Source organism: Cinclus cinclus, chromosome 3, assembly GCF_963662255.1.
Source record: "Cinclus cinclus chromosome 3, bCinCin1.1, whole genome shotgun sequence".
Lineage (NCBI taxonomy): Eukaryota > Metazoa > Chordata > Aves > Passeriformes > Cinclidae > Cinclus > Cinclus cinclus.
This window is the reverse complement of record NC_085048.1, coordinates 109,677,539-109,698,572: the sequence shown is the minus strand read 5'-3', so window position 1 is coordinate 109,698,572 and position 21,034 is coordinate 109,677,539. Positions and strand designations below refer to the sequence as shown.

The window sequence follows — 21,034 nt, the reverse complement described above, 5'->3', positions numbered from 1 at the left end:
AAAAGTCAATATCATATATAGCAGATTGTCCTAGGAAGGGGAAGGGTGGCATAGGAAAGGGAATTGGTGAGGGAGAGACCATCTCCCAAATTTCCCACCTCTCTCTTCCTGCTCATTTTTCTGCAATTGCAGCTACACTCCCAGCTGGAATCCACATGGTTGGCATCAGCATGTTCTGCAGTGCCACTGCCTCCACTGGCCTTTTGGATGGTATGGGAACGGGTTCAGATCACTGTTCTCTCCCTGTCTCTTAGGCACCTCACAGCCAGTGCTGATCACCAACCAAGTCCCCACAAAGCCATTCTGCAGGATGTCAGAACCTGCTTTTCTCAAGCCCCTCAATTCTTCTGCTGCTGCCCTTCCCTCTTACAGTTGCCCAGCAGCCTTTCAGCCCAGAAGCTGCTGAGCTCCCGCGATGCTCCGTGCTCTCCAGCTCCCACACCTCCATCATCTCAGGCTCACTGGCATTTAGGAAGTTCAGCAGAGCTCCCTGCCCTGCTGCTCTCTGCAAGGTCTCTGCTTGCCCAAGTTGCTCCAGGGCCCCCATGCCATGACCAGGAAGGAGGGTGGAGGTAGGAGGGGCAGGTGCACACCATTCTTTAAGTGTCCCTTCCTTTCTGGCACAACTAAAGCCCCAAATCAAGTCCTCTTCAAACTACAGTTAAAGGACCACATCCTGTCAGGGATACACTGGGCCCTTCCTCAGCAAGGCTGGAATCAAGTACATCAGCCTTTGATTGGACATTCTGTTTGCCAGAGCTGTTGCTCATTTGCCTCCTCCTGCACCCCATGGCAAACCCAGAACAACTGCAGGTGCTGGCCCTGCTGCAAAGGCAATCGTGTGCCTGGGCTTGGGGCTGCTCTCCCCATGGCCACCTCCCATCCCTTCTCTCTGGACAAAGCCATGCCACAGCACACAGCTGCCCAGAAGCTGAAGAAATCTAGAAATAGCATCAGAGACAACTGTGTAGGAGGCCATGGCTGTACAGCTCAAACGCTGTGTCAACCTGGAACTGACTTTGCAGGACTGCCTGTTCCAGCAAACTCCTTTTTCCATCCCCACCAGACAGAGCTGATGGAAACCACCACCAAGACATAGATATGGTTCACAGATACCCGTGGGTTACTGAATGCAGGAGGATTGCTTAGCTGGAGCAGACAACTTTAGCAGCGCTGCCTTCTTGTTGGTGTTTTCTCAGCTACAAGACAGAGGAGCAACCATGACAGAGCCCAGAAACCTTTCAAAGCCCTCTCCTGCTATAGATACACAGTGAGGACTTGAAATCTGCACTACACACCCATTGCAAAGACAGCCTGAAGTGCAGAGTCCAGCTGAGATCCTACTTTGCTCACCTTCTTCCTTAGGCTCACACCACAGTTAATGGTCTCCGATCTCTGCTTACAGGACATAAACTGAAAATCTGCCACACAGGACTTATCTTGCTTGCCTTACCTTATGTGCTTTTCCCTCTGAATCCTGGTCCCGGTTGTTTCTAATATTGTCATCCTTGTAGCCAGTGCCATTTTTCCTATTGTCCCGCTCTCCTCTGGACATCATATTTGACTTGGTTGAAGGAGAGCCCTTCTGGATGGGAGGCAATGGCTTGGAGGGAAGGAGCATAGAAGGATTTGCCAGGGAAAACCTCTTGGCAAGAGGGTAGCCAGTCAGGCCTGCAAAGTGGAGACACAAAATGTAACAAGAGGCTGCAAAGCAAAACAAAAGCATCTGAAGCTCCATGTTTCATGGGACACATTTCCTGGAAACTTTCCTGGAAAATAGCTTCAAAAGGAAACCTGCTCCTGCCAGCAGCCCCTTGAGGCAGGCCAGGGGCACACCCTGAGCCACTTCGCAGAGTAACCAGGGGAACTCCATGGCCTCTGGGCTGCTCTGGGACAGCAGGGAGCCCTGTGCTTCCCAGCAATGGCTCAGCTGCACATGCAGCCTCCTGCTCCTCTCCCTGCCCCACAGCTCAGCAGCCCTACAGCTCCACGGGGCACTGGCAGCAGCACAGCTCATGGCAGGGGGCACCTGCAGGGCACAACTGCTCCCTGGCAATGTGCACAGGCTCTCCAGGCTGGCACAAGACCCTTCCTCCCACCAGAGAGTGGCCCAGCTCCCACCTTACCTCTGTGGGAGGCTGAGACACTCTCACAAGGGAAGAAGTGACGTTGGTCAATGCCCACCTCTATCCCAGCATCAACATGTCTAACGGGTGTGGCACTTAAGGGATATTTGATATTTTTAAAAACAATTGTTTGGTTTTAGTTTTCCTTAGACTAGCCTGTGTTTAATTCCTCCAAACACTATTGAGTTAGCAAGTCTGAAGTGAAAGGTGCAAGGATCCAATAATAACAGGGGAATAAGGATCCCTTCTAGAGATTGGCTTTGTCAAAACCCAGGAAAGACCCTCACAGCGACGAATGCTATTTCTGCAAGCTACAGAGACCTCTCAGCATGCAGGCAGGCCTTGCTGGGGTTTTTATATTATCCTGTCATCCTCAGTGTTGGACCCAATCACCAAGCAGAGGAAGAACAGGAAATTTATCAGTAGTGAGACCCAACGTTGATGGCAAAGAAAGAAGCAGAATTTGCATCACATGACCACGTTGTATTTGTCATGGCCACAGTCCCTGTCCTGGCTGACAGTATGAGTGATTTGGCTACTGTCAAAAAGCAGGAAGCAGAGTAAACTAAAGGTAGAATGTTATGATGCCAGGGATGTCCTTGCAAGATCACCTGTAGCTCACAGCCACCAACTCTGACACAGAGCCAGAACTGACCACCATGGACCAATTTTCCTGGAAATCTGGTGGAATTTGTCTCCATTTGACTCGGGCCTTTCAGCTCCTTTCTATCCTCACCTTTTCCTTCCGTGGTCTTTCCTTTTCCAGTAAAATCCATCTTTGAACCCGTGCTTCTGTCTGGCAGAAGTACCTGGGGTTGAATTTGGGAACTGTCTCGGAGCAGACGGCGATAGGAGCTCGGTCCCCAGCCCTAGAACAAGGTGGGGTGACTCCAATCGCCAGCAGTCGGCACAGACAGGCAGAGCCAGACGTGTCTCCTGCCACTGTGTCCGTGTCAACCACAACCTTCACAGCCCCTTGCGGGGCTGCCCCTTTGTGACGCGCTGGCCCGTGGTTCGCTCGTTTCCATGGCCATAGAGCCCCCACCCCAGCTCCATCCCCTTCCCTTCCCTTCCCAAGGGCAGCCAGCCCTGGGCCCGGCCAGGCCAGGTCAGAGGGTTTGGCACTGTCTAGGAAGTAGCCGCTTTCCTAAGCTGCTTTTCAAGGCCTTTATTTCTGTAATTCCCACTCCGTTCTGCCTTGCAGCTTGTTGGTTGCGGATTTTGATTACTTCTCTTCACAACAAATAAAGTGGTGCCTTCCCCTCAGCAGCCCTGGGGATGTTCCTATGTGAAGCCATCTGTCTCACACGGTTTTAGACAATTTAAAACAGAACACTATGGATAAGCCGTCTCCTCTCAAGTGTTCCAACAATCCCGTTTCCAGCAAGAGGAAGTGAACAGTAAGAGATAAAGGTGGAAAAAAGGCCTGCCTCACCGCCCACACGGCCTGGGGGAGAGACAGCTGGGCCCCGATCTGGCAAGGGCCCCAACCTCGGCTGCTGGGCAAAGGAAAAGGAAAACCACCAGCCCACCACTAACATTACGTACAGCAAACGCCAAAAAACAACCTTACAACCAAAAAACTCATCTCCGCTTTCTGGCCGGGCCCTACAATCCCAGCCCGGCCCCGGCGCGGCCTTAGAAGGCTCCTTATGGTAAAGAGCTCCGGCCGCCCCACCTAAAAACAATCACAGAACCCTCTCCTGCCCCGGCAAAATATTAACTTTTTCACTGCCCAAAATATGACTTTACAAATACTTTATTCTCTGTCCTGTGGAAAAAAAAACAGAGAACCAAAATGATAATATGTACAAAAACAGCACAAAAAACACCAAATTCAAAGTACGAGAAGAGTCAAGTCTCAGCTGAGGGAAGGAAGACATAGACTGAAATTCTTCCCTTTTTTTTATGCTATAGAAAAGCATCCGTTGTTTCCCTATAACACATAAAAAAATATGGGGTGGATTAAAGATTCTAACACTAGATGTAAGAAGAAGCGTTGGTGTTAAATTAAATCAATGTTAAAATTGCTGTAAGTGCCCTAGGTTTAAATAGTGAAAAAACCCCTGCTTCTCCCTAGGGAAGAAGAAAAACACCCTCTATTTTTAAAAGTGGAGTAAGCTTTTGTTTCAACTATTATAATCCTTTAAGTGTGCCTCATAAGTTGATATGGTCCTCAGTATTAGTTATGAATTAAAATGTTAGTTGAGAAAAAAAATATTACATAATAACCAGATCTCTATCCTCCCTGACGGCTAAACACTAGAACAGCAAGACCACCTAAAAATGGTTTCTTATGAAAAAATCTCTATAGGCTGAAGAATCTCCTCTCTGAAAGAAACAAGTAAATGACTATTTTAGAAAAGGTAAACTAACTGAGTTGTTCTTTGTATGCTGTCAATGTAAAAAAACAAATGTGTGGAAAGAAGAAGAGTAGTCTGAAGTTTTATTCTAATTTTTCTTCTTCTTTTTTCCCCTATAGTTTCTGGTAATAAAGTTTGTCTTTGTACCATTTAAAGCTAAGCCTGTTTTAGCTTCCTCCTAATCCTATCTCACAACTAAAAACGTTCAAATTAACAATCCAAAACCACTACACTAAAGCAGTATCTCCACCCAAACTCAAACTGAACCCAAAACACGCCACTGTGGAGACCCTAAAAGGCATTCCCTAGTTAGGGAGACACGAGAGGCTTCTCTCATAGCAAGCCCTGTTCTGTCATGCCAATGTAGCCCTGTTCTGTTCCCTGGGCCAGCCCCCTGCCCTCTCCCTGTCTCTCAGGCTTCCGGTCACTCCCACCCTGTTTCCCTGTTGGCTCCCATGCCCTAACCCCACCTTTGTGCCACCCCCATGTCTCCTGGTAAGTGCTCCCTGATGCTCCCCCTGCCCAGGACACCCATCTGCTTCAACCTGGACCCTCACCCCGACGTTCCCCTTTGTCTTTGCCTCTGACCCTGGACTATCCACGCAGTGGCTGAAATAAACATCTCCGTGGATCCCATACAAAGGCCCTTGCTGCTCCTTTACCTGCAACCATCTTAACAGCTATCCAGGCTACAACACCTGGGGAGACAAAGGAGACAAGAAGGATGTCCCAGCTCCCAACATTTCCTTTATCCCTACAGTAGCTGTACTCCAATTACTGCATACGAGAGTTTTACTTGATCCCTTTAATGCCAAGGGACCATGAAGGACTTGAACCTTGTTCAAGTCCAGCCTTGCCTGCCTATTTTGGAGTGGAGGGCAAAGACGCAGACAACTTTGGGCGGGGGTAGAGCTGAAATTGCATTTTGCTGCTTCTGATTTCCTCCCTGCTTTTGCAGCAGAGGGACATCTTTGTCCCTGCAAACCACTCCCCTTTCCAAGTGAAATGTGGGCCTGGCTACCAACTCCAGGTTCTTGAAGAGACTGCTGCGGTTGGCAACAGGAATTGTTGCTGAACTTTTTGTGTTACTTAAACCCCCCCACCAATTCCACCAAGTGGATGAGGAAAGAGGCAAAGAGATTTCGGTGGAAGAAGGGAGGCCAAAAGCTTGAAAAAAGGATGAAAGAAATGCTCCGATGATGATGATGATGTTAGTAACAAGAATGATTTATTTTGGGCAGCAAATGAACACCCGCTGCCGTCCAGCCCTCCCAGACTGGCAGGTCGAGCGGTGCCGTTTCCATGGCATGAGCTGCTGGTAGCCTGGGGACAGAAACCAGAAAGCCACGGTCAGTGGCAGCAGGCTCCTGTCCCCCCTGTCCCACCATAGCCTGTGCTCAGGCCAGGCTGCTGGCTGTGCTCAGAGCCCAAACCTCCCAGCCCATTCCCTCCTTATTAGAGGAGAGCAGCGTGGCAGGACACGCTCCACCTCTTCTGCTCAAGCATGGCACAACAACCTCCTCAGCAGCTGCAAGAGCGACATTCTCGTGTGCCTGCTGCCGTTTGCCCTAAGCCCTTCTGCCACCCGAGCTGTGGAACCGGGTACCCACCTCTGGAGACCTGCTGCCAGGAGAGGAGCCGATCCCACACAAGGTCCTTATCCTTTTGCAGGGGACATCCACACCGTGGACCCTCCCCGGCTAGCACCGGCATGGGATGCACTCCACGGACGGTGCCGGTGCTTCTCCATCTGGTCTGGACACAAGCTGCAATCTTTCTGGAAAAAACAAAGAACAATTGCATGAAAGTCATTTCAAAACAAGACCTGGAAACAAGAAAAAGCACCAAAGGTTGTCACCGTTTCACGGGCCTGGGGAAGGTCTGACCGCTCTTTATGATACTAAAATCTCTCCAGTGGTGGGGAAAAACCCTACCTTTCCCACCTGTATGCCCACCCCTTCCTCAAGGGCCTGCAAAGCAGAGCAGCTGGGCCATGGCTAAAGAACCCGTCCCCCTCTGCTGCTCCCTATCCCCATGGATGCATGCTTTTGTCAGGCCGGATGCCCCCACCCCAGCCTGTGCCATGCTGGCAGGAAGAAGCTGTCAGCGAGGCCAGGAGCCGGCTCCCCTTCCACAACATCCATCCCCTGCCCCACCAAAAAGCAGCTGAGCAGTTGGCAGAAAGATTAATATTGTCCACTGCCACCCCAAGGGGAACCTCCGGCACGTGGCCAGGCTGAGCCCTGCCATGCCTGGAGGCACGAGCATCCCCCCACCCCTGCACCGCCTGGGGACTCATCTTGATTTCGTCGGGGTGCAGAGCGTGTCCTCTAGGAAGGGGCTGCAACCAAAGCCCATCAGCTTTGCCCTGCCAGTGGCCAGCTCGAGGACGGCGTTCTCCAGCTCTGCGCTGATCTCCAGAAGAACACGCCAGATGTGCCTTGGCTCGCGGGGACATCACGAGGCCATTGAGCTGCAGGGGGATGTTTCCCCTTTTCCACTCTGTGGCAACTTCACTGCACTGTGCCACAATTTCTCCAATAGGATGGGGAGCCCTGAGCCGCTCCCTCCACAAATCGCCGGGGACCTGAGGAAGCACCTCCTTGGCTGTGCTCTCTGCTCCATGCCAGGGCCACTGGGAAATGCTCTGGGGAATTCTTTGAGAGCCACAAGACACGAGCAGCTGCTGCTTGCGGGCATCCTGGATTCTACTGTGCAGAGGGATGGATCTCTGCTGTCTCCTGGGCCAGGTGGGGCTTCTGCACCCAAGAATGTTCTAAAAGGTCATCCAAGGATGGCCTGTCTGCAGGGTCCATGGATAAGCACCACCTGATCAGGTGCTGGCACTCTGCAGAGAGAAACCAGAAACTGCTGGTCAGCTCCTGTCCATGCTCTCCCAGATTTCACAGTGCCCACAGCACACTAAGAGTGCTCAGAGCTGTTCGCACAGCTTCCCATCCATCCTCTCTTCTGGAAGAGAGCAGCAGAGGTACACCTGCCACCTCGTTCAGCTCAGCCCAGGAGATGAACCTCCTCCCCAGCTGCAACAGCAGGACACTTATGTGCCCCCTGGCCTCTCCCAAAGCCGTTCTTGCTCCCGTGCCTTGAAGGCCCATCCCCACCTTGAGACACCCGGGGCGGGAAGAAGAGCTGTCCCCGGACGATGTCCTCTCTGCTTTTGAAAGGAAGGTGCCTGCACACCAGCTGATAGAGCAGGATGCCCAGGGACCAGATGGTGGCTGGCTGGCCATGGTAGCGGCCAAAGAGGATCCACTCCGGTGGGTAGTACTCCCGCGTTCCTATGGCACACGGGCACAGCTCATCAGGCCAATGTTGATTGCTCCCTCCCAGCCACCTCCTGCCAAAATGCAACTTGGCTGCAGCCGGCTGAAGCAGCATTCCCCCTCCCTCCCTCCCTGTGTGTTCCACCTGGGGAAGCACAGGGGAGAAGCTCCACTGCCCGGCTGGGCCCCGGCTTTGGGCTCACCGGCCATCTGGGTGTAGAACGTGTCCTGCAGGATGGTGCCGCAGCCGAAGTCGATGAGCTTCGCCTCGCCGGTGGCCAGGTCAACGAGCACGTTCTCGGCCTTGATGTCGCGGTGCAGGACGCCGCGGCTGGTGCAGTGCCGCACGGCCCCCAGCACCTGCCGGAACAGCGCCCGCGCCACGGGCTCTGGCAGGAACCCCCCCGCGTGCAGCAGGTGCCAGAGGTCCTGACAGCGCTCCGGACGCTCCATGACCAGCGCGAAGCCGTCGGGCAGCTCGAACCAGTCCAGGAGCCGCACGATGCCGCGGAAGCCGGGCCACGACACCATCCAGAGCAGCACCAGCTCCAGGGGCACAAGGGCGCCGTCGTGCTGCGGGGGAGCCGCCATGCCGTCAGCGGCGCCGATGCTGCGCTCGCCTTCGCCACCCGCTGCCCGGCGCCACCGCAGTTCCCATTGCCCATGGCCCGGGACGCTGCGCGGCCCCCGCTCGCTCCACGCTCGCTCCCATCGCAGCGTCCCGGCTCCCACCCGGCCGGGCCTGGCCTTACCCCGCCCGCCACGCCCCGCCGCCTGCTCCCGCTGGCCCCGCTCACTCACCAGCCGCGCCCACTCCAAGACGCGGTCCCGGGACACTCGCTTGATGGCCACCTGCAAGCCAAGGCGAGCGGAGGGCTCAGCTCGCCGCCCGCCGCCCGCCGCTCGCCGCCCCCCTCCCCGCTCCGAGCCGGCCCCGTCTCTTACCGGGACGCCGTCGGCGAGCCGGGTCCCGGCGTAAACGCTGCCGAAGCCGCCGCTCCCCAGCAGCGGGCCCTCCCGGTACAGCTGCTCCAGGGGAGGCTTCTCCGCCCGTGCGGACGGCACCGCGCTCTCGGCATTCTGCCCGGGGCACCCGCCCGCCCCGGCCGCCGCTGCTTCCCGAGCCGCCCCGGGCTCCGGCGCCTCGGGGCCGGCGGCCGAACTGCCGGGCGGCGAGGCTCGCTCGGGGGAATGCGCCGGCGGCGGGGCGGGAGCCGGGCGGCTGCGGGCCAGCTGTGGGCGGAACCGCGGGAGGGGCCTCGGTCGGGGCCGGGCCAGCGCCAGGGCCCGCGCCAGGCGGAGCCAAGAGACGCTGCTGCTCCACCACCGCCACCAGCGCAGCGAGGACCTCGTCCACAGGCTCTTCAAAAGGTGCCACGGGCGGTACGGACTGAGCCCCGCGGAGGCGGCACCGCGGCGTGCCCGACAGGGGCGGGCAGGGGGCTGGCTCGCCCACGGCCGCCTTGCGGGGCGCGGCATGAGCCGGGCTGGGAGAGGCGCAACAAGGACGGGACTGAACGGGATCACAGGGAGTCTGAAAGGGAGAAGGGCACGGAGGGCGAGCGGGAACTCGAGCGGAAAACCGATCGAGACAGGCGCTGCTGCTGCTGCTGCTGCTGCGGAGCCGCCGGAGCGCGCGGCCGTTCTGCCGTTGCCTCCGCGAACCCAACGGAGGAGCCGCCGCGCGCCCCGTGGAACACAGGAAGCAAAGTAAGAATAAATGAAGCTAATTCCTATTAGAGAAATAGCCAAATAAAGCAGTGGAGGCGTAAAGAAGACTGTTGGCTTGTGGCTTTCTTGTTTGAGTGAGATGAAGCATTTTGTGGGGAAGAATTGCCTCTTCTGACAATTTTGCCAGTGTGGGCTGGAGCGGAGCTTTTAAATTTCAAGTAGCAAAGAGAAATCGTGTCAGTATTGTCATCCCTTTTCATTCTCTGCTGAGACACTTGCAGGCTGCCCAAAGACATCGTCTGCAATATGGAACTTGGACCCAAATGGATTGTTAAGTGTGTCTGGATGTCACCAAATCTATGGGAATGACAAAAACTCTCCAGCAATATTTTTAGTGTTAGAGAATCTAGGAACAATGATATTCTGACCACGATGTTGTTCTGGCCGGGATGTGAAACAGAAATAATTTAATCCACACGTAGCCCTGGTGTGCACAGAAATTTTGTTTGTTTATTTCCTGTCAGTGTTAGTGGCAGAAGCATCCATTGCTCAGTTTGGGAAGGCTGACCCCTGACATGGACTCTCCTCAACTGTGTCTCTGCCTCTGACACTAGAGAACACTGAGTGCCTTGAGAGCTCGTGTTGCCTGTGGAATGTTCCAGCTGACTGCCACCAGAAGCTGTGAACGTTCTTTTAGTATCTGATGCAGAAAAGGAGTTCTCCATAATACCATGCTACTTAAACCCACATTGGGATGCGGCTGTGTAGTGGCTCACCATGAAGCAGATTGCCTGCTTTGTCACTGCCAGCCCTGCTGATCCTGCAAGGGACCCTAGTGTATCCCATGCCTGTTTTGCCTGCAAGCAAAGCTTGCCTTGCCTTAGTAGTGTGGAGTAAATAGAGAAGTAATAAAATGGACAATTAAACAAGTTACTTTGGAGGAGATCCTCCTGCTTTCACACATCAGCCCTGCACCTCATGCTCCGTATCCTAGTTTGAATGGACAGATGTGTGCTAGGGAAAAAGCAGGACCTTCCCTTGAAATGGAGAAAGTAAAATCCTTCCCACTGAGTCAGTATAATTTTGAAATCAAGAGGTTCTCAGTGAAAGACAGGGGGACAGGAAGAACAGTTCTCTACTAAATATACAACAAGGCCAATCTAAACAACAATAACTATGAAATTAACAGGAACCCAGTCACAGTTCCTTTGGTTGTGTGCTCTTTTCCCCCCTGGTGCAGTTACCATCGCCATTGGCAGTGAGCTCTGGCAGGTTCCCAGTGGACAGGGCAGGTGTGTGGATCCCTGCACAGCTGCAGGAGAGCTGGGGGTGATGGCAGCTGTGTCCCAGATGGGAAGGGTGGAGGAGAGACTCTGCTCACGAATCCTTGGAGCAGTGTCGGTCCCGGTGCTCCAACAGGATGCTTGGAGATAGCAAACTGAAGCAGGACAGCATCCTGGCAGGGGTGTGAGGTCCAACACCAGAAGAGGCAGCTCCTGGCACTGGGATGGCGCGGTGAGGTTTTCCAGCTGCCTTCCTCCTTCCAGAGCCAAAAAGAGGTGAGTACCAGTAACTGCCCCCCCACGCTCCTTTACCTGCTTCGAATCTCGTGGCCTTGGCCTCCTTCCCCACACTGGCCCCGCCCTCCCAGAGAAACACCCAAAAAAAAGGGAGGCTCTCCCTTCCCCATCTCAAGGTCTCAAGGACCTGGCCATCCTTAGCATGTCAATGGGAAAAAATATAAAACTATAAAATATAAAAAAACAAAACATACCACCAAAAATATACACAATAAAAAATATAACAACAAAATTATTAAGATACAATCTAAATATATTTATTGAAACCTACAGATAACTATCAGAACATATGTACATCTGGAACTATACAGGCTAATGCATAAATCCTTGTCTTCAAACGCTCTTGGGATAGGCAGCAGCTTCTTCCTGGGCTTGGAGGAAAGAGCTCTTCTGGACAGCAGGAAAGGACTTTGTGGGTAAATGCACAAAAGAATGTCCAGAGAAAACTTGGTGGAAACACAGGAGCCAGGCAGGTCTGCAAAATGGAGACACAAAATGTAACAGAGGCTGCAATGCAAACCTAAAGCATCTGAAGCTCCATATTTCATAGAACACATTTCTTGGAAATTCATAAATAGCTGCACAGGGAAACATTCTCCTACCATCACCCTCTGGAGGCAGGCCAGGGGCACACCCTGAGCCACTTCCACAGATCTCCCAGGGGAACTCCCTGGCCTCTGGGCTGCCCTGGGACAGCAGGGAGCCCAGAGCCCTGTGCTTCCCAGCAATGGCTCAGCTGCACATGCAGCCTCCTGCTCCTCTCCCTGCCCCATAGCTCAGCAGCCCTACAGCTCCACGGGGCACTGGCAGCAGCACAGCTCATGGCAGGGGGCACCTGCAGGGCACAACTGCTCCCTGGCAATGTGCACAGGCTCTCCAGGCTGGCACAAGACCCTTCCTCCCACCAGAGAGCGGCCCAGCTCCCACCTTACCTCGGTGGGAGGCTTGAGCCATGCTAGTCCTTCACTTTGTCCTCAATCCAGAGTGTCTTCAGGCCCCTGAGCATGCCATGACTAGGAAGGGCAGTGGAGAGAGCAGTGGCAGATGCACACCCTTCCTGAGTATTTTGTCAATTTTGGCCCAGCTAAAAGGTCAGAAGCGCAGGTGTCCATCTCAGCACTTGGTCAACTTGCTGGAGAACATCAAGCCTTCACCAGCCCAGGATGTTGGAGAGGTTTTCCTGGACATGTGGGGGCTGGCTGGCAGCACGCTTCTTCAGCTTGGTGCCCATCACCTCGTAGAGGGCAGAGGCGAGCCTGGTGACCACCGTGCGCACATTGGCGCTGCGGACAGGCAGCGCCTTGTTCTCCAGGAAGGACCAGAGCACGGGCAGGGCGTAGCGCTGGACCACTTCAGGGCTCCTGGCATAAACCCCTTCCACAAGCACTGCCGGGACAGAGACACAAGCTTCTGAAACAACAACCTTAATGCAAACAAGGATCCACCTCGAGATTTGCTTCTTGGAAGCCTCTCTGCCTAAGAGCAGCGAAATAGCACACAGAGCCCAACGATCCAGAAATGGCCAAAGCAGCTGATCCTCCCCAAAATAGAACCAACAACACCTCAGGAGTACTGTCTCCAAACAAATACTTGCACCTGTGGCAGAACTTGTACCTTTACTGGATCATTTCACAACCTGTTTCAACATCAAGAATGACTAAAATGTCAACTTCCCTTTCATTTCCATTAGGAAGTTGTCTAAACCCACACTGAAGATTTGGAAATGCACCATGGAGATTCAATTGAAAGGTTTCTAAGAAAAAGGACAATTCCATCTTTGTGACCCTTGATGTCAAAGTGCCAGAATCCAATCTGGCTCTTCCCTTTGCTCAGTGGCACACAGCAAAGGGCACTATTAGACCACACTTCCAAACTCCAGCCCACCAGACATGGGTGCTGCTTGACAGCTGGATTAGAAACATCAGTGACTAGCTGCTGTCTTTGGCACAATGCTTTTGTGCCTTCCAACAAACAGCTGCTTCAAACCTCAGGGTGTCTTAGGTAATTACCCAGACCTCATTGCTGTGGCATTTGTGCATCTCCACATTTTAATGTCATTCCCCCTCCCAATGTTAATGGCATTTTTCTTGCAATGTGCACTGCAATAGTAGAATGTAGAGAGAAAAATGCAACACAGATGAATGAAATTTAACCACAACACGAGTGTCTTCTCCCTTTCTCTCTGAAGCCTACTCCCTGCTCAATTTCTGAACTGAACTTTGTCAAACACAGACAAAAAATTGACAACCAACAGGCTCCTTGCATGGCAGATGTGGCTGAGACATCAAAACCTGAAATGCTCTGGACACCATTCATATTTTCTGATCAGGCAAAATGTTATGCAGTAACCACTTCTAATTCTGTGGTGGAAGAGACTTCATTTTCTTTATGCTCGTAATCCACCAGCAATCATCAACATTTAAACAGTTCCTGAAAGTGCCCAAAACCAATTCTGCCAAGCAGGAAAAGGGTTATGGCATCCATTTCAAAATGGGTGTTAATTTCAGTTAAAATCCAATTCAAGACATTGGTCACAATGGAACTTGAGAAAACATTGTTTGTTCCCACTAAATCTCAGAGAGAACATCTGCTCTTCCTAAAAGAGTCCTAATTTATGTTTATTTCCTTTATTTGAAGAAGAGATCAAATTATCCCCAAAACTAAATTCCCTCTTCCTAGACATCTACTTTATCCCAATGCCCTTTCAAGGGCTTTTGACATTCTCAGTCACCGAACACTGAGCATTTGAGATTGCTGAAGAAGACACAACATCTATGAAACCTTGCATTTAAAGATGCTGGCACACTTAGCAGTGCATTTAGACCCAGTTAAAGCAAGGCTGTAAATCATCTTGTCCACTATATATAGAGATTATCACTTTTCCAATCCTGGGCTGTTGCTGACATAGCAAGCTCCTCTGAGGAATCAATTATCAGCTGCATTTGTAGCATTTTGGACAGCACTGACACAGGAAGACACTGTTTGCACACCCTGAAATGCTCAGTCCAATGCCACTTTGACAGCACAGGCAGGGAGCCTCAGCACTCTGCTTCTGCCCCTCTGGCCCCAAAGGCTGCCTTGCACCAAATCCGTGCCCCTAATCTGGGTGCTGAGTTTTGACCTAAGTTGTGACCCCCAGGCACTGCAGGGTTCAGTCTCAAAACTTTTCAAGAGCAAGATGAGAATTCTGTGAGGACAAAAGAAACGGATTGCCTGAAACAGCACTTGCTACATTTTCCCTAAAGGACCAGAGATGACCCTGAGCTCCCAAGAGAAGAGCCAGCTCGGGTATTTTTAACCCCTCCCTTTCCTGGAGGTGGGCTCTGAGATGCCCCAGTGAGAGCTCGGCCCCAAGGCCGAGCGCCACCCCCGTGCCAGGTACTGCACACCTCTGCAGCAGCCAGGGAAAACCTGCCAAACACAGCTGCCATGGGCATTGGGCAGGAGGGACAAGCTCAGCACCTCCTGATTTGGAGCAGTACTCTACTGTCTATTGCCAGGAATGCCCTGGAAATGCTCCCTGGGGAGACCTCTTGGCTTAGCAGAGGCCATACCTGTGATACGCTCTGTCACATCCAGCAGAGCTTGGCCACTCAGCTGACTCCATTGGTGGCTGAACTCTTTCATCAGTGCTACTTTATCTACAAGAGAAACACACGTTTCTGCTCACTCTTCTGAGGTCCTAGGAGAAAGGAGAGTGGGGAGGGGAAGGGCAGGGGCAGCCCCAATTTATAAAATCAAGTAATTTTCTGCTGATGTACTTCTTTCCTTCCAGCCTACTTGAGGGGGGTTCAAATTCCCAAAGAAAACCTCTCCGTTCACATTTGTCAATGCAAAGTTGTCTGCTGGACCTGGAGCTATGTTAAACTTTCAGATCAAGGACCTCAAGAGTTCAATCACACGTAAGCAGTGAAAAGGTTTTGAACTCCAGAGCAAACAGGAAGAAGCCCAGACTTGGGATACACAAAGGCACAGAGTCAGGCAGTTCAGGAGTTCACAGAGCAGCTGAGGTGGAGAAAGTGGAAACTCCCCTTGAAGATCTGCCTCTTCAACACTCCATTTGTCAGGCATATTTCTCCCGAGCAGCATTTTCAGTGCTGACATAAATCTCTGTGACAAAGGAATTTAGAGCAGTCCTTGCCTGTGTAGGTATTTGCCACAGCCATCCTGCCCCATGAAAACAACATGTGGAACAAGACATCACTGACAGCTGGATTTCTATCTGTTTGTTTTAAGGAAATGCACTTGGTGAATCATAAGTGTCCCATTTGAAAAAAGAAGACAAATGGGAAAGGTGGAACAGAGGCAGCTACTGCCTATAATGTGGAGCCTTCCAGGGGGCTGATCTGCAGGAGCCATGATGGGCCAGTGTCCCTTCATGGCAACAGCAAAGCTATTCATTTGGGAACTCTAATGGGGTCCAAGCAAACTCCAAAATCCCCTTTGCCTCTGAATTGTAGCAAAGCTGTAGTCCAGGACCTCCTCTCCAGACAAGCAGCACAGAGCCAAGGGCTCCTGGCACTTGTGGGAAATGCTGATGCACATTCAAGCCTCTTGGGGGACTGGTGCCTAAGGACTGCACCCCCGCAGCTTCTGGTGGATGTCAGCTGCAGTGTTCCACGGGCAACAAGAGCTCTCATGGCACTCAGTGTTCTCTTGTGTCAGAGAGGCAGAGACACAGTTGAGGAGAGTCCATGTCAGCCTTACCAAAATGAGAAACGGATTTTTCCAGCGCTTTCACAGCTGCAGCATGAACCCTGGTATCCTTTGAGTTCAGGCTCTTTAGTATTCCTTCCACTAAACGGACAATCACGGGGTTCAAGGCATCTTCCAGGATGGCTATCATTTCTGCCAGCACGTCCAGCGCCATCTGCTTCACTCTCTTGTGCGTGTCAGATATTCTCAGGACAAAATGATCAAAAATCTGTGAAGAGAACAAGCAGCAAGAAAGCTGGATTAAAATGTCCTTGTTTGGAGAGGGGATGTAGAAATGAGCATTCAATACCCGAGAAGGTTACACACCATCTTTACCAAGTGCAATAGAGACAAGGATGGAAATGAGTAGCCACAGTTGTGTTTGTGCAAGACAGGATGGAGTTTGGAGAAGTAGCTCTGTAAAAATATTTGGGTTATACCAACCCAGCCTGATACTTCTCTTCCCCATCCAAAGCCATTTTTCATCAAGAGAAGAATTGCCATGCTTTCAGTGGCTGGATTCCTTTCATTGAACCCAGCTGGGAGTAGGAGACAGCAAAGGTTAGGGCAGTGGAAAATTCTGTCATCATGTGATGAACAACATCAATAGGCACCTGCCAGACAAATACAGCTGGACTGAAAGAACTTGTCCTGCATGCTGGACCTGAATTAAATTTGTCTGGGTAAGAGGGACCAGCCTGTCCCAACAAGGCAGGATGTAGTGCCAAGACAGACTGAATTAACTTCATTGCTACAGGCTTGGGAGAGGAGCTGAAGGGAAGGAACAGTGAAGATACCCTACATACTTGGACAATGTTTGTGGTGATGAGCTTGGGGCTGTTTTTGCACAGGTCTAGGAGGAGTGCCACTCCTTCCATCCGTGTCTCAAACCCCTTGGCTTCCAGGAGATCACAAAGCTTCTGGAGCATCTCCATTTCATCCACAGCTGGAGGCAACGTGACCTGGACTTTTGGATGGTGTAGGAGGCGTCCATCCGAGGTCGACTTCACCCTGGAAAATAAAACCAAATGATGGCTTGTTGGTGATAATACCTGCAGATAATTGTGAGCAAAACATCCAGAGGTGATTTACTCATGATGTGATTTCAAGCTAGAGAATCATGAGGCTCTGGAAACAGCATGGACTTCAAGACAATCATTACGGGAGACAATCTACAAATATTATTAATGCAGATATAGGCATTTTTTATCAAAGAAAATTTGTAGGAAAGGAAAGAATCAGTGGCACAGGCCATCTCTCCAGAATGATTTTCCTGAGGAAGAGAAATGTCAAGCTTGTTGTGTGCTTTGTCACATCTAACAAAAGTGCTCAGTACCGTTGACTAGAAGGAAATGTGGCCTGGGGCTTCTTTGAGACATGGCTCCTCATCTTCACAGGGCTCTTGACACATGGGCATTCACCCTTCTGCTCTTCCATCCCCTACAAGGACACAGAGAAACCCCACCAACATTTAGAATATAGAATAGGAAACCGTCTGCTTAAAAACACAAGTTAGAACCAGGATCACTGCTACCAAGGCTTAGGGAAATATTTGCAAACCTACAGAAGGAAACAGACCAGAGATTCAGTGATGCCAACTCTTTGTTTGCAATAGCCCAAGGCAGGTTATGGGTGCTGCCATAGTGAGCAGCAGTTTAAACTCCCCAATTCATGAGTCTCGAGCATAAATGGCAATAATGGAAACTTGTAGGCACCAAGAGATCTTATAGGAAAAAGCAGAAAAATTAGGACTCTTTGGGGTGGGCCAATTTTGTTGGAAGGTGATTTGGTTCAACACTCGCTCTCCCTGTTTGTGCACAAAGGACACGCTCCCTTCTATAACGTAGATAAAAACAATGAAAGTCCCCCCCCAGACAAATGATTTTCCTCTGGATGCTGCTGGATTCACCAAGCTTCTTCCAGCTCCACAGGGCTTGACAGCAGGGCAGTATTCCCAAAAGACAGACGGTAATTGTAGCAATTAGGATTGACTGGGACATCTGCTGCAGTTTTGGAAATTCTCTTGGCACTACTGCTTCCAGTGTCTTTTGCAAAGACTCTGTTCTCCTCAGAAGCACTTTTCTCACTTCATTGCTTTACTGGGAGCAGAGCAGGGACAGCAGGGTGGGGAGTTATGCTTAAATGTAAACCCACTTTCTCCTCTTCCCCTTTCCTCTTTGTGACCAATAGTCAAAATATTCAAAGCCCCACTTTTCCCCTAAGAATATCAGCTCCTTTGTGGTCTGCAGATGAACAGGCTGGGGATTAACAGCTCATTCCCAGGAGCAAAATGATTGAGCAGAAGGGGAATGAGATAAAGACAGATTAGGTATGTTTGATGTCCTATTAGCTGTGGCTATACTTGCACAAAGGAGACATTTCTCCTGCCAAGCACTTACTTTCTTCTTTATTCTTCTCAGAATATCTTCCAGGTCACAGGCAGGAATGGATCCCTCCAAAAGCATTTTACATTTTGGATGATTTATCAACATCTTCACCATCTCCTGTCCATAATGCCTATGGAAGGAAGGAGGGAAGGAAGAAAGGAGGAAGGGAGGAAGGGAGGAAGGGAGGAAGGATTCCAGGAAGGAAGGATTCCAGGAAGGAAGGATTCCAGGAAGGAAGGATTCCAGGAAGGAAGGATTCCAGGAAGGATTCCAGGAAGGAAGGATTCCAGGAAGGAAGGAAGTATTCCAGGAAGGATTCCAGGAAGGAAGGAAGGATTTCAGGAAGGAAGGAAGGATTCCAGGAAGGAAGGAAGGATTCCAGGAAGGAAGGATTCCAGGAAGGAAGGAAGGAAAGAAGGATTCCAGGAAGGAAGGAAGGATATCGAACAAACAAAGGAAACCTGTTAACAGAAGAGGCTGATACCTTAATGTCATCCGTTGCAATCCTTGCATGAGATGGCATTACCTACTCAGCAAAGTGAGAGAAAAATATCATTTCACTCTGAAACTGTGGGTGTGCTTCTGTGGGATCAAAGGATCCCAGGGAACAAGTGAAACACATCTGTTTTGTTGTCAGATCCCATTAGAAGTACCTTGCTGCCATTGCTCAATAATTTGCCTTCCATTAACTGGCAGAGAATCCAGCACAAAACACCTCAGGCCTCCTATTGACTATTCTATATGTGTGCAGAGCAGCAGCTAGTTGCTCCTGTATTTTTGGCAGCTATTAATTGAATCATCAAAGTAAGGGGATTTGGGTGGCTTGGGTTGATTTTGCCACTAGGAAACCAGTTTTCCTCAAGAAGAAATTTAGAGGTCATTGAGCCACAGACAACAGCATTCTAGAAAGCTGCAGAAGAGGTTTAGACAGACTGAATACATTAGCCCTGAAATACTTCTAGAAAAGTTTTAAGTTAACGAGAAAGATCTGCTTTGGGTCTTTCAGTGATGAACATGAGGCAACATTTTGGCTCTGTGTTGTGCACCTAAGATCAAACAAAACTGTTTGACTGCCAAATCTGAGCTCTTTTGATCTCAGGAAAGAATCCTTCAAGTCACAGGAAGTTGGCAATGCTCCTTCTTGCTGGACAACCTCAGCTTACCCACTACAGTCATTTCCCCAGGTAATCCAGAGCAGTGGTCACAGCACCAAGGCTGACAGAGCTCGAGAAGTGTTTGGACCATGCTCTTGGGCACATGGAGTGACTCTTGGCATGTCCTGCACATGGCTGGCAGCTGGACTCCATGGCCCCAATGGACCCCATACAACTCCGGGTATTCCATGCCTCTATGGCCCTTATCCACACCGTGAGGTAACTTAATATTTCCTTTCGTTACCACTCTTTTGTGGTTTTACCTTTCTAGACAGACACAAGGCAGTTTTCCTGTGTGAGGAGGTGAAATGAAGATGGTTACCTTGTGTCCTTGTGGCAGTCCTGAGCAAGCGTCCCTGCCGCGTGCGCCAGCCTCTCAGCCCTGGGTGTGCCTGCGAGCTTCGTGACTCCAATTTTCTCCATCAAGGACAGCAGCAGTTGCGCCGCACACTTCCGCACCTGGGCGTGGCGGCTCCTGGCAAGAGGAGAGCAAACACTGGGGCACAGGGAGAAGGAGCAACAGCAGCACAGGCCTTGGCCAGAGCGTGCTCCCTGCCACTGCTGCGGGAAGGAGGCCTGGCTTCTCCCTGCAGCTTCAGACACCTGTAGAAGCTTCTGTCCTCAGAGAAACTCAAATTAGCATTGGACACAAGGACTGTCTGCAAGGAAGACGGAGGAATTCAGTCTCCCTGCACGACCTGATACTCAGTGTCTTTGCCACAATTTCCACTGAGAAAGATAAAAAATTAGATTACATATGAATTCTTTAGAAATGAAAGACCATTCATGCTAACCTATCAGAAGGCACCCATTACACAGAGCTGCAGCAGGACTGAGGCTCATTCCAGCCATTTATCCCCAAATCTGCAGAGCTTTGGAAAAATACAGATGCAGAGAAAACACACTGTGGGCCGTGAAGTTGCAGAATATGCAGCAATGCAGCCTGTTTCTTTTGTGAGGATTGGCAAGGGGTACATCTGAATGTTTTATCCTATTGCAAAGATGGGGAAAGTGTGGCAATCAATTTACCCAGATTGTCCAGTTCTAGAGAGTGTCTTTTGATAATTATCAGGCTCAGCACAAACACTTAAGGCAGCATTTGCATCAGCTATCCCATAGTAGTGGGCCTGTGAAGGTGTATGTGCAGTGATTCATCATCTCAAGGCTAACATGAAACACCAGTTTGATTAGAAAGTAGAGCTCTATGGCCAGGACAGTCATTCAGGACTCCTTTTGGCAGGAGCTGCACCTGCTGTGCCGGCTGTGTCACAGCCAGCACATTCTCCCCTAGGTGCTCCATACCCCAGCAAGTACCCTCCTTATTTCTCCAGTTAATGGCATCATGAGGATGCATGTTTTTTCCCAGGGCCTCTGTGCTTAGTGCAGTGAAATATCAAAGAGCACTCATAGCTGCAATTGCAATTGTCCCTCTTCCCACAGAAGCACAAGGCTCTATCCTTAGCCTTTGCAGGCACTTGCACTTCCCCACCATTCACCACATCTAGGCAACTCTGACAGACTGGGAGGACTCCAGGAAGCAGAGGGAAGATGAGTCAGAAGAGGTTTAGGTTGCATATCAGGAAAAGCTTTTTCACCCACAGGGTGCCTGGGACACTGGAACAGGCTCCCCAGGGCAGTGGTCAACAGTACCAAGCCTGACAGAGTTCAAGCAGCATTTGGACAACAATCTCAGGCACATGGTGTGACTCTTGGGGGGCTCTGTGCAAGGCCAGGAACTGGATTTAATCATCCTCATGGCCTCGTCCAACTTCCC

At 51.0% G+C, this 21,034-nt stretch overlaps 1 protein-coding gene across 1 annotated transcript in view; it reads right to left on the bottom strand.

Annotated features, from left to right (window-relative positions):
* Positions 1–7,218: 7,218 nt before the first annotated feature.
* Positions 7,219–21,034, bottom strand: part of LOC134041997 (serine/threonine-protein kinase pim-1-like) — a gene marked incomplete at its 3' end in the record, with an annotated part of 132,133 nt that continues 118,317 nt past the window's right edge. Inside the window, exons 2-6 of the mRNA XM_062489070.1 lie at positions 8,719–8,814; positions 8,575–8,625; positions 7,977–8,346; positions 7,612–7,788; positions 7,219–7,337 (exon numbers count right to left, since the gene is read on the bottom strand). Coding sequence (XP_062345054.1) covers positions 7,219–7,337; positions 7,612–7,788; positions 7,977–8,346; positions 8,575–8,625; positions 8,719–8,814 — 813 coding nt within the window. The remainder of the gene's footprint in view (positions 7,338–7,611; positions 7,789–7,976; positions 8,347–8,574; positions 8,626–8,718; positions 8,815–21,034) is intronic.